Genomic DNA, 26,015 nt, shown 5'->3' with positions numbered 1-26,015 from the left:
GGTGTGTTATACTAGTGAAGAATAGAGTAAAATTTATCACAATGATATTAATTTGATGGGCACAAATATGGTGGGCACTGGTGGTTGTCATACAGTATGAGGCTATGTCTGTAAGACACCGGCCTACAACGGCAGTGAATATTGCGAAAGTTACGTAGTGGGAACATGGCCTACCTTTGGATCAAGTGCATGTAAATACTAAATTACGCTGATTTTCACATCTACAAAAGAAAACTATGGCCAAGTTAACCAGAATACATGAAAAAGGGTTGTTTTGGTTCTTATGGAACTTCTCAATAGTTTTTCAGTAATGATCATATAATGGTAAAGACCGCGACCAGGAAAGGTCTCCGCTCTTCACAACAGCAATCTTTACCATTCTTTTCCATGCTTCAATACCATGGTATTTTCATAGTTGGGGCATGGGAGGAGGAAGGGGATTAAGCTTTATGGATTTGTCATTGGTTGACTAGAGCAATCTATGAGTCTCCAAAGACTTACACCGTTTGGTTCCCTACTTTTGATCAAACCCCCATAAACTAAACACCACAGAAAGGATTTTCTCACTGAAATTTTCTTTGCAATGGTTTACATAATGTGGATGCCTAACTTTTACCAAACCCCCATAAACTAAACATTAGTCCATGAGTTTTTCCACCCATTTTTTTTTCTCCAATAACTTACACAATTTGTTTCTTTAATTCTAACTAAACCTCCATAAAGAGTTTCTCCAACTTGAAAACTTTCTCCAAAGACTTACACAATTTGGTTCCCCAATTTTGACTGAACCCTTTTAAACTAAACACTACGCTGGAGTCTCATCAATCAAAACATTGGAAACATTACAAAATTTTGCTTCCTAATTTTGACCAAAACTCTACAAACGAAATGCTACACCAAAGTTTTTTTTCTAATGAAAACATTTTCTTCTATGACTAACAATATATTGTTAGCTGATTTTGAGCAACTACAACCCAAACCCCACCTCGAAATTACCACAATTCATAAATATCCCTGATGTACACATATCATGGGAGTATACTTTCAGGGTCAGGGGTTACTTTAAAAGAAGATTAAGGAACTTCTTAGTAGATAATCTGGACAAAGGGCTTAGCAGCGAAAAAAACTGCGATGCTGTTAACGAAACCTTTATGCAACGTACAACCAAATATCAACACTATACCACTATTTTTGTTCCTTATTCTACATGACCACGCCGAACTCATCCCTACAGACACATTTTCTCTTCTGATGAACGACTTCCCCATCGTGTGGCACGTTGCAAGTTTGCACGGCCTCCACCTGCATTGATTTCGGATGAGAAAATCTGGCTAAATACTGTAAAGGGGGTGGCAATTTAAACAGCAGGAGATCCGGGCAGATAAATATTTATCGAGTTGGACACTGTGTCTGAAAAGATCTACGTCTGGCTGTTAACGTTACGTGCTCCAGCCACTGCGCCCGCCTTTAAACAAAACCAATGTGAGTACCCATAGCAATCTAATGGCTTTCTGTGCACACAGGCCGGGAAAGCTGATTTCAAGCCTCGGCAATAGCCGGTGTGTTTGTGTCTTGTTCTATCAGGGCTGCACGTACTAATCAAAGTGAATGCAAGTTCTGGGCTCTTGCTTTGTGTGTGACTTTCTGCATGATTGTTCTATTTACATTTGCCGGTTGCAGGTAGTGAGATAAAGCTGGAGCTCACCTATTTAACCAGCTCCGACTTAATTTGGCTTCTTTATTAGAAAACAGTGTAAGACAAAGTAAGCCTGTGAGGTATAATACAGACTGATGTTTAAATTAGTTTACAATTTGCTTGGCTTCATCTAGTGCTAACTCTGAACAAAGCCATTCCGAGATGTCAGCTGAGCTCCTAACCGCTGTAACAAATTGTTGCCCGAACGCTGAACACCTAATGACTTCAAATTAGCTCCACTGCGATATTGCCTGACAGTTCGTTACGACTGTTAGCAACATAGCTGGCGTATCATGACCAATAAATTGGTTTCAGTTGGGGCTGGGAAAGGGACTTCCATCAATTTGATTAAAGAAATTACTGTAGCATCCAACGCATGAAGACAAACTAGTTTAGGGAGGCAGACAGAAGTTAAATGCAGCAGAAACTCATTGCTCAAACTGTTCAAAGTACCAACACCTGAATTGTATTTAGGGAGAGATTACGTTGTTTTAAGGACTTGAGAGGAAGGGTAATTGAATACTTACTTAAAGGACAACACCACAATGTACAATTCCTACTTTAAATTCTAGAGTCTAAATTCCTCATTGAGGAGAGCCAGCTGGTGTTTGGAGTCTTACTGACAAGTATGCAAATTAGAGCTGTCTATCTAGTGCCACCTATAGGTGGATGCTGTGTCATGGTGTGACTGGGGTTTAAACAACTAATGATTTCTTGCCTATCATCAGTATAGAGCATGGTACTGGTAATTTTGCTCAAATTAGATGGAGTTTAGCAAGTACTGGTTCTCAGTGAAGTGGTGCAGCTGGTATATGGAGTTCTATAAACAATGCTCCATGGGAAGAATGGAAATTAGTTCTTCTACAAAAAGGAGAAAACTCTATTTTCTCGACAGTGCCACCTATGGGTAGTTGTAATGTACACCAATGTCTTACTCATATAAGGGATGTGAAACATTACTAGCGATGTTAGCTACACCAGACACCAATCTGTAGACACTTGGTGAGTTCTTGCCCCTTATCAATAGTTAGATGAGATGCCCATGACACATCCCTGTGGAGTACTGGTTCTAAGGGAAGAAATCCAGCTGGTGTATGGAGTCTTAAAGAGAATGTTGCTTGGAAAAAAATATGCACATTAGCTCTCCTGCAGAAGGAAGAAAACAGGTTCCATGGTGCCACCTCTAGTTAACTTTGGATAACCTAGGAACCTAAAGAGAGGAGCCTAACAGTGGTGGGAAAGAATTAAAGGAGAAGTCTGGCCAGACCCATTTTTTAGCAAGTGCTGGGGAGAATATAAGAAATAACATGCTCTTTCCTTCCTGGCTCCAATGCTGGTGGCTGCATACCGGCACTCCGGTCCTGGGTCCCCGGCTGCTTCCTAGTCTGAACGGGGACCCGGGTCGTGACGTGTGAGGTCCGCTCAGCCAGTCAGCAGCCAAGGTGGGACCCCGCTAAGGCCGCTGTCATGTCACGACCTGGGTCCCCGCTCAGACTAGGAAGCAGCCTGGGACCAGGGACTGGAACCCAATATGCAGCCAACAGCGCTTGAGCAGGGGAGGTAAAAGCACTTTATTTCTTTTATCCACCCCCCTCCCCAGCACTTGCTAAAGATATGGGTCTGGCTGGACTTCCTCCCTTAAAGAAAGAAACAAAATATGTTATCTCAAAAAGTTCGTAAAAGGGTCCCCACTATCCATGTACCATTTATATTCCTGGTGTCCTCAGCAGTGATTGTGTGTGGAGATGAGCGCAACTGGAGCATGTTCAAGTCTGACCATTCGGCATTTGAATACCAACGGCTGAAGAAGTTGGATGGAGTCCAGGATTCAGGATGCTCAAGTTCTGCTCATCTCTAGTAGGGTGGCCTTTGGACCGCCTTGGGCTCCAGGCCCTACATACCTTAGAAGGACATAAAAGAATAATACTAAAACTTACTACCCAATGTTCTCATTATCTCGGAATTGTTCTTCTATCTACAACCCAAACCAATTACTGATCCTCTTCTCAGATATATGTTCTGCCACCATTACTGTATAATGCGGTACATCCGGTTTGTCATTTCATTTCCCAAAGTACTGAGTATTGAGTATTTATTGAGTGGCTGTGGAGGGACAGTGATGCGACCGTTGTAGAGAGCATGTTCCTGCCCACAAATCCCAATAAAGCTTTTATTTCTTCCACTCCCTCGTGATTGCTTTAGAGGAGTGAAACCGCGGAGGTGACAGATTTGCGGTATATAGGAAATCCTGAAGTTTTGGAGCCGCTTGTGAAATATTATTGTACAATAAAAGAGCAAAGTTGTTTAATAGAGAATTTGGTGCCAGCAGCTGCCGTTCAGAAGATTACGGCCACATTCGCGCACATCTAGCTCTGGCGGGTCAGTTTAACTCCTTTCAAATAAATGTTGCTGAGTTTTTTAGGGATTACACATGAGTTATGAAGCCAAATAAAATGGAAAGGGCCTTACAGTGGGTGTCTAGTTTGTAAAACATGTTCCCCTATTATATAATTCATCCGTGAGCCCAAGCGGAGAATGACTACAAAAAGTGTCTTCTACTCTGGAGGACCAGAAATGGCCATGCGTTACAGACAACCTATAGATCTCAATAGGAGTTGTGTAATGCTTCATTCTTCCTGCAGAGGCGCTGTAGGGAAATGTAACACTTGGTTATGGGTTCTCCAAAACATTCTTGGTCAGCAAACAGCTCTCTCTCACAGTCCTCTGGATGAGCAAGCAGGTTTTTTTTAATGGAGTTAAAGGAAAAAGCCAATGGCGGCAGAGTATGGAGGCGGCTTTCTCCCCTCTCGCTGTTCAGAACACATGCTTGACTAAATGGGAGGATCAAAAAAGAAGTGGTGTCTAACTGTCCTATCCTCTTCCAGCATGGATGAAGGTCATGAGGACTTTGTAAAGAACATATATATATATATATATATATATATATATATATATATAATTTTATTTTTTAGCACTATTTTATTTTTACAATATATGATGGTTATTTATTTTTTAGACTTTTTTTTACATACCTGGAATATGTTTGGCCCATCCTATGATTACAACCAGCTCTCGGTCAGCCAGGTCACACAAGGTAGTGAGAGCTTTGATGTCACTGTCGGGAATGGTCGGGTCAGGCATCGCATAGATCTTCTCTGGCTCAGCCACCAGCAAATGTGAGACAATCTTGTTATCTGTAAGAAATAGACCACAGCATGGCCCGATCAATAGCAGGATCTCTCTGTTACCAAAAATACAGCAATCATCTGTGTATCATCGCGCTGAGAACCTCCCATACATCATAAACCCGTAGGAGAGGCGCGCGCTTCCTGAAAGGCAGAGTTTAAAAATATCACGGTGAAAGCCACAGTTTATTAGACGTTCCAAATAATACCGCTCGCTGCCATACATCTCCAATGATTTTTTTTTTTTTTTTTTTAAGCATCTGAGTTATTAGGAAATCATCCTGTTTTATGTTCTCAGCAATACAATGCAAAAAAAATAAAAAATCAAAGCGGCTAAGAAAAACCCTGCACAACCTGTAATAGATAAAATGGTAATCGACAAGGATTCGCTTACGGTGGAAATTATCGAGTTTCTGACATTGTCAATTTAGTATTTATCATGTAAATTATTCTTCTGATCCTATAAGAGAACTTTATATGATGTGTTTCCTGTCCTGACGCGGTTACTAAGCATATCGATGGATCTATCGCTGTATTTATCCTGATCTTCCTGGTTTGGAACTAGAATTCCAGAGGGGCAGTAAAGACTGACACGGGTAAAGCAGATAGAGACCAAAGAGAATGTAAATCGGAGCAGGGGCGTAACTACCACTGAAGCAGTCATAGCGGCTGCTATGGGGCCCGCCACACCAGGAGGCCCCATGACCTGCTCCTGCAATACACTAGGCCCCCTGAGCTGTAATCAGCACCAGGTGACCAAACGGGCCTCCCGGGTTCTGCAAATGTCCCTCAACTGAAAGCACTCCTGACAAGTGCTTACAGTTATGACTACACTTGACGGCTTAGTGGTCAGTCGGGAAGGCTGGGGGGCCCCAATCAAAAGTTTGCTATGGTGCCCAGCCACTTCTAGTTACGCCCCATGTTCATTATTCCCCGCTATGTTCCGCGAACATAGCCTAACAATGGAAATGTAGTTAAGGAGTCATGTAAACTTAGTGGGTGCCATAATGGTATTTGTTAGTATCTGTCTCACTGAGATAAGGATAGGGCTACACAGTGGTCATGCAATTGGGAACCATTGTGTCCCACCACCTGGTCACATGACTTCATCATTCGTAAAAGGGAATCTGGTCGCATTGCAACCTACAAGTGGTCCTTTGTGTGGATTTTTTGCCCCTGAGGGGGCCACAGACACTTGTGGGTTCCAACACAAACCCATTCACTTCAATGAGTGAAGGAATTGCGAGACCAGGCTACGCAGCATGGTGGTTCTTGGTAACACAACCAAGAATCGCTGTGTAGCCCTGCCCTTAATCAGAAATACCTTAAAAGCCACGAAAAACCCAATAAACCTAAACTCCCAGGTGTCCACTAAGGATAAAGACCAAGAAACCATATAAACAACTATATTATGTGTCATCAATAGGTATGGCCTTTAGAAAGCAAAACGTTGCTCCCTCAGGTAGTTCTTTATACCGCCCTGTGGACAGTGTATATAGAATTATAGATGTTGGTGCTATCGTATATTTTTTAGGGGTAGACCCACAGCGCAATGTCACCCACTTTAGTCACTGGGCTACATAGGGAGTAAAGGGGGAAAGTAATAAGTATGTATGTTGTTACAAGTTCTACAAAACCAAAACAATTTTCCAAAAATTTCCACCCCCACTAAAAAAAATCCCTACAATTTTAAAAGAAAATAGTAATTTAGTCTATGTCGGTCATTCATACAGCGTTTATTAACAAAAAAAATCTTCTAATATTTCACATTGTGTGATAATAAAGCCGATCAGAGGTGAAGAAAGAATCTGTAGGCGGATAATGATCCCGATCCTGCTACACATTGTAATAAATTCTCATTTTCCAGGACAATAGAAATGATATAATTAAGCAGATCACAAAGATTCAGAACATTTAGTGTTAAGTTGAGCTTACATTTTTGTAAAGGGAATGATAAATTCTCCAGATATTTTTTTTTCTTTAAATTTTTAAGTTTTTTTTTAATGTTGTGACTATTCTGATTTTATTTACTTTCAAAACATCCTCCATGTCCTTTTTAGACATCAGGATTCATAAAAATAGGTGCTAGAAATGTTCTTACTGTTTGTGCATTCAGTTCCTATGAAAACTATGCATCTCCATGGCAACAGACAGCTAACTGTGTAGTCTGATTCTGCAGTCGAGTTTCTTTTTTGTGTGTCTTCCGGCTAAGCTACCAAATGTTGCGCGAAGCAGAGGGATAATGTAACAAGGTATAAGATTATAGGATCAGACTACACAGAGTTTGTTGTCTGTTACCATGGAGATGTATACTATATATCAGTTGTATATGCAAAAGAAGAGCCCGTGGAGCATTACTAAAGAGTCTTGAAACACAGTACTAGCCAGATATCCCTCCGGGAAGGACCCAGCCAAGGGGTGGCTCCTGTAAGGAAACCACCAAAACCACCATATTAAGTGGCCCTATAAGTCACTAGTCCTGTGTTTTGAGACTCTTCATTTGCATATTCATGTTTCCCAGGGGGCAATGCACCTAGGATTTTACTGCATTGAGCGCTTTCCCAAGCAGCCGGCAGTGTTATTGTTTGGCTGGTCACCCTGAGATCAATGATCTGTTTCTCTTATACTGTATATCAGTTGTGAAAATCAAACAATAGGAAAAATTTTGTTTAAAATTTTCAAAACTGGATTTAAATTTATTAGGACGAATGGATATAGCCATGAACGTTTGTATTCCCTTTTATGCACATAGGGGGGGAAAAAACTACAGGCCCCACTGTTTGTTGTAATTTTGCAACAGCTGGAGAGTCCCAGGCTGGTATCCATTGCCGTAACTACAATAAATAACTACCAAAAAAGATTTTTATATTTCACATTAAATTTTTAAAAATTCTAAAATATTTTTGCCAATTTTTTTTCTTTTTAAAGTCAGCAATTAGGTCTGTTAGGCTGCTGTAGTGTTTAGTATGTATCACTATAGAGTAATAAATAGTCAGTGCTCTATGGTTCTAGATTTTGTACAATGTCATGTAATGTAATTTTCTAAAATTTGTAAATTTTTTTAAAATAAAAAAAGGGACTAATTAGGTCTTCTAGGCACGTAGTTTATCTTTAACAAGTGGAGCTTAGTAAAATTGTTGCGGTTATCGATTCGTCTTACAGGCTATTGTAACGCACCGTTCCCTAATAATCGCAACTTTCAAAAAAATTGCAAGATCCGAGACGGCTGCATCTCTTATAGTCTCTTTTTTCGCGAGTGACACCGTCAACAATGACAAATCTCAATAAACGGGAAAAAAAAGAAAAAAGAGGGTAATCTGTGCATCACCAAATCCACTGAAATTAAACCCCTAATGAAATTAAGCATTACGGTTTATTAAATTTTATAGTATTATCGGAAAGTTTTCATTATAATGCATCAAATCTGCTTAATGCAACCCTAAAATGTATTTACAGAATTGTGGAACAGCTTAGTGGAGCTGAGTCGTGGATGCCAGATTGGACAATTGAAGGTATAATCAGCATAATGTTTTTTGGAAAGGCAAAGGGAATCTATGCCATATGTTCACTTAAGCCTTAATTTTATGTAAAACTGGTTGTTTTTCCTTTGACAAAGCTAAAATGTCCTTTTGCGTACAGTTAAAAATCTGTTATGTTTTTTTTTCCCCCGCCGATTCTCGTGCGTGATGCACATTTATGGTGAACTCGTTACTGACCCCTATTGGAAGGAATGGGAATTAAGGCGGCATTAAACCTATTTGGCAGCTACAGACCAACGCTTGGATGACTTTATAGGGGTTTTATTGGATCAGGAAAACATGGCTGCTTTCCTTATAAAAACAGCGCCACTCTAGTCTATTGGCTGTAGGTGGTATTGCAGTTCAACCCTATTCATTTGAATGGAGCTGAGTTGCAATACCAGGCAAAACCTATGAGCAAGTGATCGTTGGACTAAATAGGCTAAATTACAGACTATTTGTCACCTTTAAAGATCATTCTTATCCAATATTAGAAAATAGAGCTGCTTTCTTCCAGAAACAGCAACACTTGTGTTCCCAGTTTAGGTGTGGAATTGCAACTCAGTTACATTAAATTGAATGAAGATGTGCTGTAATACCACACACAACCTGAAGATATGTGTGGCGTTGTTTTTAGAAGAAAGCAGCTACAGTAATACCTCAGTTCCTGAACACTTCGGTGTTCGAACCACATTGCCCCCTGAAGTTTTGTTCAGTACTCGGTCCTTGTTCGGGCACCAAGGTTACAGGAGCGGGGTTAATCATCTAAACTGGTGGGTGGCAGCCAGAGAGAGGCTCCCATCAGGCATTTCTGGTGCACGGTGATGGAAGCGTGCTCAGCAGGGTGGGAGGGTGGACGTCATGGTCCACGGAGCTCCGGTGCTGCTCTCATTCTCCTCCTGCACAAGACTGCTGGACCGCCAGTAGTATGAAGGGGGATGCACTTGGGAAATGCTGTTTGTGTATTGGGGGTGACCTGAGCTCCGTGTACAGTGACGCCCTCACTCACCAGGTTGCCAGCGTGTCTCCTATGCAGCTGTGAGCTCCGGCCGCCACTGTGCACTAGGGTCATCATAAATGCCTAGCAGGGATCCCCTCTCTGGCTGCCACCCGCTCGTTTAGAGCAGGGATTCCTGTCATTATGACAGGAATCCCCTCTCTTTTACAGTAAGTAGTGGTACACAATGCATCACTACTTACTGCTAGTCCAGAAGAAGTAAGGGGTGATGCTATAGCTTTACCACTTAACTCTTTACACTCTGTGGGCTGGGTGCTCTGCAACTGCACCCCTGGAATATTACTGTACGTTTTTCTATTCCTTAAAGCAGTCCCTAAAGGAAATGTATAAACCTGATAGCCCCTTTTATAATACAATATTCTGCAATCAGCTGTTAGGGATAGTTCCAGGCTGCCATACATTCAAGAAAAAAAATACTATTTAGTGACACCCTATGGAAGAACATGAAATACTTTGATGGGCCAAGCTAGCTGCAATTCGTTCCCTGTCAATTGCTGTTGAGTTCACCACAATCTGCAGGGAACCAAGTGCTAAGTATCTCTGCAGCGCCCCCATAAGGTCAAATGAAGCATTGCAGCCTGCGCTCACTAAAAGACTTACTAATGTAATTTTATAGGTTGGATGGTCAAGCTCATTTAGTAAGTGAAAACTGCAAAAGCCACTTTCTTGGGGAATCTTCTGCTGGAAGCTCGGATGAGCTAATGATCCTGGCATTGGCCGCTTTATGCACTTCAGGATACAGTGATCACAGATGTAATATTTGCTCTGTATAAATCATACACCATAGGCATTCCTTTTAAATTAGGCTTTATTACTGCCCGTATCCATTAGAGGGGATTTATAACAAAAAAGAAAGGGGGGGGGGGGGTGTAATACAATGAGGAAGTTCATGATGGACTTCATAGAGATGTAGCAGAGCTGAATCAGTAATCAGCAGCTCCTTTTGTGCATCATGATAAAACTATGAGTGACATGGCTTGAGCAATAGTCCATTATGGTAATGTAGTAGATGCAGCTGTAGTTCTGAAAAAGCTAAAGGGTAAAAGTCCTTAAGGACAAACTCAGCTCTGCTGCATCTATACCATAGTAATATGTAATATGCCGTGTAATATATGCACCCCAAATGCACAGATTTATTACCATTATTGTTTTTTGCCTTTTAAACACTAACACTAACATACCCACATTTGACATAAATTCAGCAGAGCTGAGTTTGTCCTAGAAACATAGAAGATTGTTGGCAGAAAAAGTCCTATATATAGGGTTAGGATAGATTTATGTTTATCCCAGTTATTGAATTGGGTGTTCTATTGAACGGTAGATGAATCCACTGTGTCATCTATCAGAAATTGTAATAATTCTACATCTGAGAACTTGATTGACCTGGAAACTTGTAGTACCGCGTTTAGCCTGCAGGTGTCTCTGTTGCAATTAGTGTATGCAAAATGTCAGTGGCTTGTGCCCAAATAGTGTCATCTCAGCCTATGGTCTTATACTTACAGGTGCTAACAACAAGATGGATCTATAGAAAGTAAGAACAAGTGCTGGTACGCAGGGTTAAGACCCCATAAAGTCAATGGGGGGGCCAATCAGCTGTTATGATTGAGGACAAGTGTATATTTCCAATGCAGTCCAAAAAATTTACAGATACGCTGGATACAGAGGAAGAGATCCTCCCCCACCCCCTATGATGATTATAGTCCCTATCAATGCTAGGGGGTGCTACCCCCACAGTCACCATATACATCACATGACATTCACTGTGTTTTACTTACATGGCTTTTTGGCTGGCTGGACAAGCTGAGGATTCAGGTACGGGCTGTTCTCCGCATCTATTCTGCGCTTGTACTTCTGTCGCCCACCACGAACTCTGTCCAAGCGTACCCCTGTAAAACATCAGGGAATGTATATGAAAACTTACTGCTTAAATATACATGTCTACATTGTGCAATAAAACATTTTTTTTTAATTATTATTATTTTATGAATCAGATTTTTGTAATGAAAACACTTAAAGGGAATCTATTGCTAGGTTTATGCCGCCTTAAATGAGGGCAACATGAACTAGTGACAGAAATGCTGACATCATTTTGTTCAGCCGTTCTCCTAATATGCAGGAGAATGGGATTCTTGCCACACCCTCCAGCTGCTGAATGACAGGTGACTGCCTATACACAGCATGAATAGATAACTGCCAATCAGCAGCTAGTGGGAGTGATTTTCTGCTTTTCATGAATATCCAGGACTACTGAGCGCATGCACATAATGGAGAGGACAACTTATTGTCCATGTTATTCAGGAGGAGATCTCTGAACAAAGTAAGTGATACATCATTTTGTCCAGCTTCTCTGTCACTAGTTTATGCTACCCTAGGACACCATAAACCTACAAACAGAGTCTCTTTAAAGTTTTCAACCAACCATGTTCTAAAGGGGTTATCCGTGCTAAGAAAAACATGGCCACTTTCTTCTGGAAACAGCACCACTCTTATCCTGAGTTTGGTTGTCAGTTTCCCAGCTCGATTCTATTGAAGTGAATGGAGATAAATTGCTCAATTCTATTGAAGTAAATGGAGCTTAAAGGGAACCTATCACCCCCCGTGCCAGGGTGAAGAGCACTCGACCCACTAGAGCCCCAGATACTTACCCCATCTCACCAAGTCCCGTTCCTGGAGCCAGTCCTGGGAGGGAGATATCCCTGTCTTAAGCCCGGCGCGCACGCTGCTGAGATGAGTCCGACGCCTATAGAGAATGACGGATCCAATCATTCTCTATGGGCGTCGGACTCATATGAGCAGCGCGCGCGCCGGGCTTCAGACGGGGATACCTCCGTCCCGGGACTGGCTCCAGGAACGGGACTTGACGAGATGGGGTAAGTGTCCGGGGCTCTAGCGGGAAGTCAGGCGGCCTTCACCCCGGCACGGGGGGTGACAGGTTCCCTTTAATTGTAATACTGCACACCACCTGAGGACAGAGGTGGCGCAATTCTTGCATTTTTTTTTTTTTTTTTGTACAATCCTGGATAACCCCTTTAATATTTTCTGTTTCCACACATCATCTCGTTGATTTGAATATAATGTATCGAAAGGAATGAATATTGGGTTGCCCCCCCCCCTACACGGGGAGGAATCACCCGGCTTCTTTGCCCATCAATGATCCGCCCGTATAGAGCACTGCAATGCAGATCCACAAAGGGAACAATAGTTTTGGAATAAAGCTGCACTTTGTTGCCGTGTTAAATGTGACACATTGATCATCAGCCGCGGCCGAGAGAAATCAATTACCGATCCGGGATTCCAAAAACTATCTTGAAAAGAGACATGAAATGATGCTTGGCGAGGAGCGATCCAAAGGGGATATTTGTTGCAAATCACCAGATGAAAAGTAGAACTAGGAAAAGCTGCCCGGCATTTTAATAGCAATGAGGAGAAAATGAACTCTGCATAATTCAGGTGCCGCCATCATCATCCCGCCTAGTTTCTGCCTCCTCGCATTCATAGATGCAAAAAGATGGATAGGGCAGCAAAGCAGTGTGTTTAATCAAATAGTAATGGGACTGCAGACCACATTTAAATAATATAAATCTATTCTAATCAATCATTTTATTTGCTTCACACAAGAATCGGAGCATAAATTGAGTCCCCGGAATACAAAGCGCCCCCCCCCCCCCCCAATCCAATGATGGATAGAACCTGATCAAAAATCCCAGACCTCTCCTACCTATCCTGAGCCCCTGACATGTTGTACAGGAGACCCCTGCTGCCCCCATCATCCCCAGGATGCGATTCCCTATACGATTAGATTATTAATAGATGGGGGGGATTACTTATTTAATACAGGAATTCATCTTCCTCATTTGTAACTATTATATCTCCACCGGCTGAGGGCGAAGGGGAAGAGGGATTCGCCCGGCTGATGTTTATTCGGGATGATTTTAGCACAGGGTAAAACGAGGTGAGTGCGCGGGGGATGTCAGTGTGTGTTTAATGTAAAGTCTGGTATCATGGGGGGGGGGGGGGGGGGGTAAAAAGTTTGTTCACGCCCTACTGTAAGAACATTTTGGATATTAATTGTTCACCGTCGCACTCGGGAAAGAAACACTGTAGGACACCAAATCGTGAAATTGTCAGTATGGTAAATGGGTGTTAAAGGGGCATTCTGAGCCAATTAAAGGGGTATTCCAGTATATAAAAATTATATCTACATAAGATATGTAACTTACTGATATGGTGCTATCACTAACTGTACTGGCTATCTATCTATCTATCTCCTATCTATCTATCTATCTATCTATCTATCTATCTATCTATCTATCTATCTATCTATCTATCTCCTATCTATCTATCTCCTATCTATCTCCTATCTATCTATCTATCTCCTATCTATCTATCTATCTATCTATCTATCTGTCTATTATCTATCTATCTATCTATCTATCTATCTATCTATCTATCTATCTCCTAGCTATCTCCTATCTATCTATCTATCTATCTATCTATCTATCTATCTATCTATCTATCTCCTATCTATTATCTATCTATCTATCTATCTATCTCCTATCTATCTATCTATCTATCTATCTTCTATCTATCTATCTATCTATCTATCTATCTATCTATCTATCTGTCTGACTTCAGACCGATGAATATAGTAGAAGAAAGTCCGCGGCACACCAGGTAACGGTGAAGTAACTGTGATTTATTTGATTAAGTGCAGCAATCCATAGACGCAATCTCACCACCATTTTCTATCTATCTATCTATCTATCTATCTATCTATCTATCTATCTATCTATCATCTATCTCCTATCTATCTATCTATCTATCTATCTATCTATCTATCTATCTATCTCCTATCTATCTATCTATCTATCTATCTATCTATCTATCTCCTATCTATCTATCTATCTATCTATCTATCTATCTATCTCCTATCTATCTATCTATCTATCTATCTATCTTCTATCTATCTATCTATCTATCTATCTATCTATCTATCTTCTATCTATCTATCTATCTATCTATCTGTCTATCTATCTCCTATCTATCTATCTATCTATCTATCTATCTATCTCCTATCTATCTATCTATCTATCTCCTATCTATCTATCTATCTATCTATCTATCTATCTATCATCTATCTATCTATCTATCTATCTATCTATCTGTCTATCTATCTTCTATCTATCTATCTATCTACCTATCTATCTATCTGTCTATCTATCTTCTATCTATCTATCTATCTATCTATCTATCTATCTATCTATCTATCTATCTATCTCCTATCTATCTATCTATCTATCTTCTATCTATCTATCTATCTATCTAATATTATCTATCTATCTATCTATCTATCTATCTATCTATCTATCTCCTATCTATCTATCTCCTATCTATCTATTATCTATCTATCTATCTATCTATCTATCTATCTATCTATCTATCTATCATCTATCTATCTATCTATCTATCTATCTATCTCCTATCTATCTATCTATCTATCTATCTATCTATCTATCTATCTATCTATCTCCTATCTATCTATCTATCTATCTATCTATCTCCTATCTATCTATCTATCTATCTATCTATCTATCTATCTATCTATCTCCTATCTATCTCCTATCTATCTATCTATCTATCTATCTATCTATCTATCTATCTATCTATCTATCTATCTTCTATCTATCTATCTATCTATCTATCTATCTATCTATCTATCTATCTTTATTGGTAGGATGAGGTGTATTTAGATCATTGTGACTTGTCCTGAATAATGCCACAGAAAGATGTGCAGACAGGGAATAAATGCAGCAGGTGCTATAATCTCCCTGATGTCAGGGTACCCCTTTAAGTTATACCCTATCCATAGGATAGTGGATAATAATTGTGTGTGGTTTTTTTTGTTTGCAGATTTTGACTTTTCCAATGAAATGAATGGAGAAAATTTCAACAAATTTGCCTCTTTTTAAACCTCTAACATCCGGGCCTGTGTAATATCAGAGGGTTCACAATCCCACATGGGAGATTGTCAGTACTTTCCATGACGTGGAGGTTAGATAGACCCCCGTGGTGCAGACTATCGGGGCCTCATCTTCTCATCTAGAACTCCGGAGGCTTCTAACACTTCTGCAAATGATTTGTGACAACAAGAAGTCAGTAAGTTCCCGGTAACCTGCGTCTCAGCTGCCGCTGCTCCGCCTGCCGTCCCTGACAGCCCCCAGCTGTGCCACTTCTAGGCTCTCTGTCAAGTCCTGGCCAGGGATCACTCCGCCGTGTCTTTTCCTGCAGACCTTCATATAGATGACACCGTGGCGGCCATGCCCCCCTCCCCCCTCCGGCTAAATTAAGACTCCGGTTAATTTCAGGCTACTTGGCGCATTGAATTTCTATTTTTAATCTGGCCATGCAAAAAAAAAAAAAAAATTATTTTGTTGAACCAAAGTGGCATCTTTTTATAGTCTCCGATTGACATCAGATAAAGTCACTTGTCTGGCAGCTTCTGGAATCAATTTACAGCAGATCAGGGGCAAAAGTGCCAAGAAATGAGAACCTGGAGAGGGCGGGCGGCGGGGGGGCAGATAGTCCATTAGACGCTGGGGACAGCTCCACCCCCTCCTATGGCACACGACGTCTGTATGGGGTCAGGATGGGCGGCTATCATTGTATCATCATCATAGTGTTGCTATCCATAGATACTGCTAGACTTAAAGGGGATTCTCGGGTTTAGCATCATGACCCTTAAAAATTGTATAATGAGGAGTTCTCCAACTTTCTCATATACTTGGTTTGATTCTCTGCCATAGTCAGGATCTCTGCTTGCTGTCAGTAAGTGGAAACAGGTTCACTTACAGGTCGGGACGGAAAATGTGTTCACATTGCAGAAGAAGGTCGCGGTGACCCAGGGATGCAAGGGGGTATGTGCAGAGCTGGGTGTTGTGGTACCACTGCGGCACTTGTTGCAGGGCTCGGAGTGGTAGTAGCTCTTCCCAGGTACCAACACATGCCCATTAAAGGGGGACTTCCCATACTTGTGGCCTTTACAGGGGTTAGTCTGACAAGCCGACTCTCAACAGTTAACAGGGAGGAGAACACATGCTTAGTCACCATTAACCTTTTGCATTACAATGAAAGACTAGCATAGAGGGACATCTATAGGCCAAAATGCAGTATGACACCCTCATCCTCAGTTTAAGCCAGCAATTCACATAGTATCAGTGCCGACCTAGATATACACATATATACCCAGCAGTGGCACAGATTCTGGAACACTGTATAGGCCCGTGTGGTTACCCTGTGTTTTCTCTGTACTTGCTGAGAGTCCTGACCAATAAAAGCTTTAGATACATCTTTTATCTACAGTGATACAATGTATCCAACTATGACTAAAGAGATGCAGGAAACAAATATAGCAAACTACTGAGGTCAGCAAGAGTCTTGCGGGGGTTATACTCCCGGGGGTTGGAGTATCCCCATAATTTGATCACTTTAATGACCTTACTGTGCTTAGTTTCTCTCTATTCCAGTCCCACTCCAGCTCTGTATTGTAAGGTCCCAGAATGCACCTCTTCCCTGTCTATTCTAGAAGGCTTTCTCTACACATGTTCCTTAGCTATGATGACTTGGGGTTTCTTAAGGACATGCTCTAGGGTCTAGGTACTAAGCCAAATGTTATTTTTATGATGTATCTTAAAATAACATTAACCATTGGGCACGGTGCGTTACTACCGGGCGTATCTTGTGTTGTTTACTCACGTAATAGCCAGGCTAGTAGGGAACTCCTAGTTCTTATCATTACCTATCATTTAAAATACCTACCCCCCCCCCCCCCACCCCCAAAAAAGAAGAAGAAGAGAGAATCAAGTATAAAAAGTCTTATAAATCACATCATTGTAAGAACACAGTTTGCAGTCAGTGAATAAGAACATTACATCTTACATCCAAAGGCTGTGAAACCTGTAGACTGTACCTGAAGTTTCGGGTTTATCGAATCCTTAGCTCAGAGAAGTTTTAGGTCTGGATGTAAAGGAGAATGTTTAATTCACTGACAGCAAGCAGAGATTGTGAAAATGGTGCTGAATGAAGATCATTCAGGACATGTTTCTATACAGGAGCCTGGTTATATGATGTTACTTTTTTTCTTTGTTTTAACCATGATTAAGGGGGCACTTGTCTGAAATGCGTCGGGAGGGTATCACAGTACTAACTCATTCAGTAGAGCTGGAACATCCATTTTTTTTTCTTTAAGAAGGGGCTTAAAGGTGAACTATCAGCAGTTTAGAGGGATCTAACCTGCTAATATGTCCCTATTGCAGAAGAGACGCCAAGGAGGAAGATATGTCTCTTACCTTCATCCTCGGCCCTGTTCCTGTGCACTTAGCCATTTACTCCTTGGTCTGTTAAGACCGTTAGGAGCACTGTCGATCCAGCCCTGCCGGCTCACTCCATTCATTAGAAGGAGTGGGATGTCCAAGGCAGATGGGCATTATGGGGGCGGGCAGTGCTCCTAACGGTCTTACCGGAGGAAACAACTAAGTGCACAGGATGATGGTAAAAGATATACCTTCTTTGTTTCCGCCATGGTCCGGTAAGACCTTTAGGAGCACTGCCCGCCCCCATGGCGCCAATCTGCTCTGGACGTCCCATCTCTTCTAATCAATGAAGTGTGCTGGCCGGGGTGGGCTGGATCGGCAGTGCTCCTTAACAGACCAAGGAGTAAACAACTAAGTGCACAGGAACAGCACCGAGGATGAAGGTAAGAGATATATCTTCCTCCTCTGCATCTCCTGCACAATAGGGACATATCAGCAAGTTAGATTTGTCTAACCAGCTGATTAGTTCCCTTGTAAATGCGAATTCTTTGCACTTAAGTTACATTGTTGCAACAGTCATTCCATTAGATTTCTTTGCTACTTTATACAATTACTTATTAGGGTGGGTTCACTCTCCGAGCCTCTCCGCCCAACCCATAGACACCATTCTATGCACAGGTAGATTCCGCATTCTGCCGAAAGAATTGGGCCGCGGAATTGGGCCGCCCATACAACGGTGTCTATGGAGCCGGCGGAGAGGCGCGAGGGTACGAGCTACGGAATCCGTCGGAAATTCTCCGCTCGGGTTCCATAGCGTGAACCCACCCTTATCCTTTTAGTTTTTACCAAATTATGTGTACATTTATATACCTGCCCCTCGGCTACTACACGGCTCAGCTCTGTGCATAGGATATAGTTGGAAATGCAGAGCAAATCTATGTCATACCCAAAGGAGCAACATCAGAAGCTAGTTAGTTTCCTTGCATACTATTGTAGGTTCATCACTATAACCCCTGATACGTCTATAGCACGCTCCTGAACGTTCCTCCGTTCATATATATATCGGCTGCCACCAGAGACTTAGCGACAGCGCGGCAGAGTAATATAACGGCCCTGCCATCACGCCTTGATAGACGACAATATTAATAACGCAGATGCCATAATGAACAAAGCAGCCAGGGGTATACGGGAGAAATGTACATCACACACATAGGATCTGCCATTTTCTACAAGTGACATCTTATAATTCAATGTCTTCTCTCAATGATTCTGACAAAGGCAGAATAAGAATAAATGAGTCTAGCACGACAGCCCAGAGCGTTACAATATCCAATAGCTCATTATTTTTAAAAAGCTATCTATAAAGCGATGCTGACAAGGAGTGAGCATTTTATTACTCCTCCACATGCAGATGCTGGGGAACACAGCAGACATGGCTTCTGGGAATTCTCCTCCGCTGGATGATACCAACTTATTGACAGTCTTTACAGCAGACAAGCAGTCTCACTGACCACTAAAGGCTGAATATATCAGGAGTGGACAATTGGGGTGAGATATACAATAGTTACTTGGCCCCTTTTGCAGTATCCAGTAGCACAAATATTAAACAAAATATGGTCTCCATGGCTACAGACTACAAACAAATCCTGTGTGTAGTCAGAGCAGTAACAAATCGCCATAGAAAACCTCTCCTGCTCTGGACAGTCCCTGACATGGACAGAGGTGGCAGCAGAGAGCACTGTGTCAGACTGGAGAGAATACACCACTTCCTGCAGGACATACAGCCGCTGATAAGTACTGGAAGACTGGACATTTTTAAATAGAACTAATTTACAAATCTGTATAACTTTCTGTTTTGCAAAAAAAAAATTTTCACCAGAGTTCCCCTTCAAGTAACATATGACAACAGGGTTTTGAGTCTAGAGAAGATGCTGGGTTGGAGCGTAATCTAGTCTTATATCTGGAATAGGAGCTAGGTGTGTACACTTGTGCACTTCACTTCTAGGACATCAGGCCTCATGCCTTAAAGGGGGACTCCGGAGAAAATATTTTTCTTTCAAATCAACTGCTTTCAGAAAGTTACGGTATATAGATTTGTAATTTACTTCTATTTAAAATTCTCCAGTTTTCTTTTAATACTTATCAGGTGATGTATGTCCTGCAGGAAGTGTATTTTCTACAGTCTGACACAGTGCTCTCTGCTGCCACCTTTGTCCATGTCAGGAACTGTCCAGAGCAGGAGAGGTTTTCTATGGGGATTTGCTGCTGCTCTGGACAGTTCCTGACATGGACAGAGGTGGCAGCAGAGAGCACTGTGCCAGATTGGAAATAATACACCACTTCCTGCAGAACATACATCACCTAAGTAGTACTTGAAGACTGAAAATTTTTAAATAGAAGTAAATTACAAATCCATATAACTTTTTAATCCTCAGCTGTATATACCTGGTGTAATAAATAAGAGACCCCAGAATGGAGCAGAACTCACCAGTCACAGAGCAGGGAGCGGCTTCTATCTGACAGCTGTTCTGTTCTCTCTATCCTGACTGCTTCTCACTAAGGTTCAGTATAGGAAAGGGTACTAAATGTGATTTATTTATTTATTTTTTTTTATTTATTTATTTATTTATTTATTTATATTTTTTTTTTGGGGGGGTGAAGAAATATTGAATTTACATCAATATAATCAGTAATGTGAAGCCCCACACATTTGTAGAGTTTTGCAAATCATCATATAAAGCTACGGTCTCGCCTCGGGGCTTAATGCATTGGTTTCTCCGAGTCTTAATAGCTTCATTGATTGTAATGATTTCAGGATTTACACAGGATGGATACTAAATAAATAAATCATGACTGACAGCTGCACAACATGAAGATGTTCTGCAGCAGATATAAGCATATAGTCGTTAGGAAGCATGGGCAGTGCTATTCAGTGGGTTCGCCAATGTTTCGCATTAGTGCTGGCCCTTAATGTCCATGTAAACATAATAACAGGATCCATGAGGACTTAAAAGGGCCGTCTGGTTTCAAATATGCGTTAGGAAATTCACTGCAGATGCTTCGGAACATAAAGTCAGCTGATCGACACTGGTGATCAGAGGTTATTGGAGGTAGACAGGCTACAGTGACCTCTGTAGGAGAAATGTGGTATCACATGTTGGCCATTCCATTAATACTCAGCAGCTCTATGTTCTGGCTCATAGAGAGTCTTCTCTATGGTATCTTAATAGTGCACATGGACAGTGATGGTAATTCTCCCATTCGGGTCCCTTATCTAGTAGCCAAAGCAGACACCAAGAGTGTTTTTCTCTCTCTGTTGAACCCATGCTTAAAGGGGTTGTCCAAGATTTCAAAGACCCGGCCACTTTCTACCAGAAAGCTTGTGCCCAGGTTGTGTATTAGCAATGTGCGGCCGACAGCTGTCGCTTGCCCGAACACCTGATACCTTACCTCTCCTAGCTCCTGGTCTTCTCTTCTGTGTTCTGCAGCTTTCCAGGCCTGGTGGCAGCAGCAACTGACAGGACGCTCAGCCAATCACAGGCCGCGGTGGCCGATTGGCTGAGCGGTGTGTCAGTTGATAGGACGCTCAGATGTTGCTGTCATCAGGGCCGGGAAGCTGCAGCGCACAGAAGAGAAGACTGGGACCTGGGAGAGGTAAGGTATCAAGTGTTTGGGAAAGGGCTGCATGGACATCACTAACAATGTCCATGCAGCTCTTACTGCCTGATTATCTAATAGGTCCAGTAAACGAGTGCCGGTCTAGCAGATCGAAGCTTGCTTACTAAAATGATGGGGCCATAGTAGGCCGGTGTAATAGAACCCATACTATAAGGTTCCCTTAAAGAGCTGAGTAGTCCCAGGAATAGAGGAATCATTGAAAATCTTATTAATTATGGACCCTTCTAACAATAGACAGCTCCTTTAATGAATGTGTATAATTCAAGTCATGACGGCGTCTGTAGAGTTAACGGAAAAGTCCTCCCTAGTTACACAGAATATCAGGGTGCAGTGCGGTGTGAATAATCCGGCAGCACTACAAGTCTATGCGTCGGAGGAGAAGCGGCACCTAAGCGGCAGCGTATTAGTAATAGCATCACGCAGCCCCTGAATGTGTATTTATTCATCATGCCGTCTGCTGAACATGTTATTATCTGCGTGATCTTTTTATTACCCTACTTTGTTAAAAGATCAAGAAGACTTAGATTGGCGATGTGGGTAGGAATCCATATATGTGCCGTACCGGGCAAACCGGAGACAAGAAGCATTTTCCTGACTTTGCCTGAAACGAGTCGCCATGGGAAATTGATATCAGTTCTGGGTCTTGCTGCAGCCTGAAACATTGAGTAACATTAGATGGTTTAATAAAGAGCTCACTTATTCTAACAATGTCCAAGGAAGCCAAATATGACAGCAGGGAACATCTCTCTGATACAGTTAATCTCTTCCGAGATGGAAACCCTTCTTCTAGATGTAAGACATCTTGCCTAAGCATGTTACGCCTTGTCCCTTGCTTCTAAATAGTCTTCTCTATACCGTGGATGTCAACACCAGGGAGGCCGTACTGTGCATGAATATTTAAAGACGTAGCACGTGTAAGCAAATTGTCTTCTTCTCATTTATTTCCGAGGTTCCAAGAAATGCTGAAATATTAAACATACCTATAGGCGGTATGTTATAACTATGTCTACACCGTGGCGGTAGAGGGGTGAAGGCTTCTTCTACATTTCGGACAGATTTGGCAATTTCGATCTAGAATTTTATTAATTAATTTATTTATTTTTTCAAAAACTTTGTTTTTAAAGTTGAAGCATGGACAGAACTGAACTGTAGAAGGTGCAGAAGGTCTTAAACATTGAGATGACCCCAAGCGTTGCTCTTTCCCCTATGAAGATATCGATACTCTGAAAGGTGGGTTAGTTTAGGGATCCCTGTTACAGATTTTACATTGGGGATTTTATACTTACCAACATTTAAAAAGTCAAAATTGAGGCAATTAAGTCCCGCCCCTGACAAAACATCTAAAAATGCCCCCAAAAATGCACTTTTAGGTTGCCCCTGTAATACGCATAGGGATATTACATGGTTCTTGGAATCATCCCAGCAAAATGGGACATAGGAACTTAAAGTTAGGTCCTTGCCATTGGCAGAGGAGACCCCCAGAGCTTTGGTGGAATACAGCTCCCTAGCATCATGGATTAAAGGGGTTTTCAAAGTTTATAACATTGATGACTTGTCCAAAGGATAGGCCATTGATGGCGGAACCCAACACACAGCCCCCTTACTGATCAGCTGATCTATGAAGCTGCTGCACTAGCACCTACACACAGTGAAGGACAGTGGAAGCCCTCTGCCGTCTACTGTGTAGTGGTTTGGCACAGGGTATATGGCACCTTTCACAGTGTATCGTTGCCGATGCAGCAGATCTGGCCAACAGCTGATCATCACTAGTGTCCTGTAGATATGCCATTAATGTTATAAACATAAAAATCCCCCCTTTAAGGAACGTTACAGACAAAAATGACTAAGTTATGCCTAGTGCAGATTTGGATAGGATAACCCATGGGTTAGAGGCCAGTTGGAATGTCTATATCTGCAATCCATCAAAGCAATGCTATTCATACTCGAAAGTTTGTCTCTTAATAAAGTATTGATTACTATAGTATGTCAACATTTTCAACCAAGACCTAGAGCTCAAGCCTTGCCCAGCATCTAAGGTTGAAGGTTTGTTGGCACCCTCCATGGTGTCCAGCCCCTAGGGCCGTGATGGTGAACCTATGTTTGCTGACATGTGGCCGCATACAGAGAAGTATGCGGTTGCATATCCGAGAAGGATTCCGGCATGCTCCTGCGGTGCCACAGTAACAGTATAAAGCCTCTGGCAGTGCTCCCAGGCCTGTTGTGCCCCACGTACCCCGCCACACTTACTGCCCAGACTGTGCTTGCTGCACATTACCTGGCACTGTGTTGATTGGTTGCGAAAGGAGACGGGGCCAGGGGGACTGCTTTTAAGGGATAAGGTGCCGGGGGACTGGGGGTGTATGCTGGCGAAGGGATGAGGGTCCAGGGGGACTCGGGTGTGTGTGCTGTGAATGAATAGATGCAGGGGGGCTGGGGGCAGTGGCGTAGCAACCGTGGTTGCGGGGGTCGCCGCCGCGACCGGGCCCGCCACGAGGGGGGCCCGCGGGGCCCCCCGATCAGTCACTCTTGTGACCGCAAGCATTGTTTTGCTTGCGGTCACAAGAGTCTGGCTCCGTCTTTCCCACGGCTGCTGCGCGGCTGCCGGGGGTGTCGCGTCTTACCCCCGGCAGCGCGCGCATCCCAGAACTCCCTGCGCGCCTTGGGCCCTGACTTCCGGTTTCCGGCGCGCAGGGAGTTCTGGGATGCGCGCGCTGCCGGGGATAAGACGCGGCAGCCGCGCAGCAGCCGGGGACAGATCGAAGGAGTGAGGATCAACGTGGGAGCGCGATGTCAGGTGAGTTAAGTTTTGTTTTTTTATCAGCCTGTACGGGTGGGGGGAAAGAGGGGGCCATCTATGAGGGTGGGGGGAAAGGAGGGGGGCATCTATGAGGGTGGGGGGAAAGAGGGGGCCATCTATGAGGGTGGGGGGAAAGGAGGGGGCCACCTATGAGGGTGGGGGGAAAGGAGGGGGCCATCTATGAGGGTGGGGGGGAAGGGGGGGGCATCTATGACGGTGGGGTGGAAGGGGGGGCATCTATGAGGGTGGGGGGGAAGGGGGGGCATCTATGAGGGTGGGGGGGAAAGAGGGGGCCATCTATGAGGGTGGGGGGAAAGAGGGGGCCATCTATGAGGGTGGGGGGAAAGGAGGGGGGCATCTATGAGGGTGGGGGGAAAGAGGGGGGCCATCTATGAGGGTGGGGGGAAGGAGGGGGCCATCTATGAGGGTGGGGGGAAAGATGAGCCATCTATGAGGGTGGGGGGAAAGAGGGGCCATCTATGAGGGTGGGGGGGGGGGGGAGGGGACCATCTATAAAGGGGGGGAAAGGGGACCATCTATAAGGGAGGGGGGGGAAAGGGGACCATCTATAAGGGAGGGGGGGGAAGAGGACCATCTATAAGGGAGGGTGGGGGGGAGAGGGGACCATCTATAAGGGAGGGTGGGGGGAGAGGGGGCCATCTATAAGGGAGGGTGGGGGGAGAGGGGGCCATCTATAAGGGAGGGTGGGGGGAGAGGGGACCATCCATAAGGGAGGGTGAGGAGAGAGGGGGCCATCTATAAGGGAGGGGGTAGAGGGGGCCATCTATAAGGGAGGGGGTAGAGGGGGCCATCTATTTGGGGGGGGGCAACATAGGGGGAGAGGGAATACACAGAGGGGGGCATATATTATTAGGAGGTCACATAGAGTCAGGGCTACCCACTAAATGAGGGTGTAAAGGGGACAGTACAGATGTGCAGTGTGTAGAGAGATGGAGATGGTGTCAGAGTGTGGAGCCTAATATGTCTGTCTGGCAGATTCTGTGGATTCGTGGCTCGGAGAAGTTCTCACAACGGCCTAGGACGGATGGAGAAGATGATGAAAAGGAAAGAACTCCGATCAGAAAAGACGTCTCCTGTGAGTCACCTGATATATCTGCACTGTAATGTATATGGTGTATAGAGCCTGTGTAGAGCTGGGGCCACCTCTATATGACTGGATGAGGTGATTTAGTGTACTGGACTTGGTCAGTAACATTATGGTGGTGATGGTTGTGGTTGTGGTGTGGCGGTAATGTTTCCTCCCTATATACTGGTATTACTGGTAATATTGGTCTCAGTATACAGGATTTGGTCGGTAACAGTATGGCGGTAATAGGTAATATCTGTCTTGGTGTGTGTGTGTATATATATATATATATATATATATATATATATATATATACACATACAGTGGTACCTTGGTTTAAGAGTAACTTCGTTTAAGAGCGTTTTGGTTTAAGAGCTCACAGTTTTTCAAAATTGTGACTTGGTTTAAGAGCATTGCTTTGGTTTAAGAACTTCCTGTATTGGGTGGGAGCGCGAGTGGAGAAGGGGCATGGCCTGCATAGCGGGGTCTACAGCACTGTACTCTAAACACCTTCCAAATCATAGCAGATCCCCTTCAGGGTGGGGCTTACATCAGGGGACAGGACTGTGGGGGGGGGGGTAATCTCTCCATAGCTGTAACCCCTCTCTCCCCGGACAGAGAGTGCTGCATGTATGTGCCCACATCTGTACTGCTCATTCCTTCATGCTCCCTGCAGTCTCTGTCAGCCCTTGTGTTTCCCATCCTCTTCATTACTGTACAGTACAGA

General features: G+C 43.1%; 1 protein-coding gene across 11 annotated transcripts in view; it reads right to left on the bottom strand.

Annotated features, from left to right (window-relative positions):
- ESRRG (estrogen related receptor gamma) overlaps positions 1-26,015 on the bottom strand; it is a 608,539-nt gene that overhangs the window by 42,892 nt on the left and 539,632 nt on the right. For all 11 annotated transcript variants that reach the window (XM_069954516.1, XM_069954522.1, XM_069954526.1 and 8 more), the window contains 2 exons: positions 11,193-11,303; positions 4,729-4,890 (listed from right to left, as the gene is read on the bottom strand). In XM_069954516.1, the coding sequence (XP_069810617.1) occupies positions 4,729-4,890; positions 11,193-11,303 (273 nt within the window). The remainder of the gene's footprint in view (positions 1-4,728; positions 4,891-11,192; positions 11,304-26,015) is intronic.

The sequence above is a fragment of the Dendropsophus ebraccatus genome, chromosome 15 (assembly GCF_027789765.1).
Source record: "Dendropsophus ebraccatus isolate aDenEbr1 chromosome 15, aDenEbr1.pat, whole genome shotgun sequence".
Classification (NCBI taxonomy): domain Eukaryota; kingdom Metazoa; phylum Chordata; class Amphibia; order Anura; family Hylidae; genus Dendropsophus; species Dendropsophus ebraccatus.
This window is presented reverse-complemented; position numbering and strand designations above follow the sequence as displayed.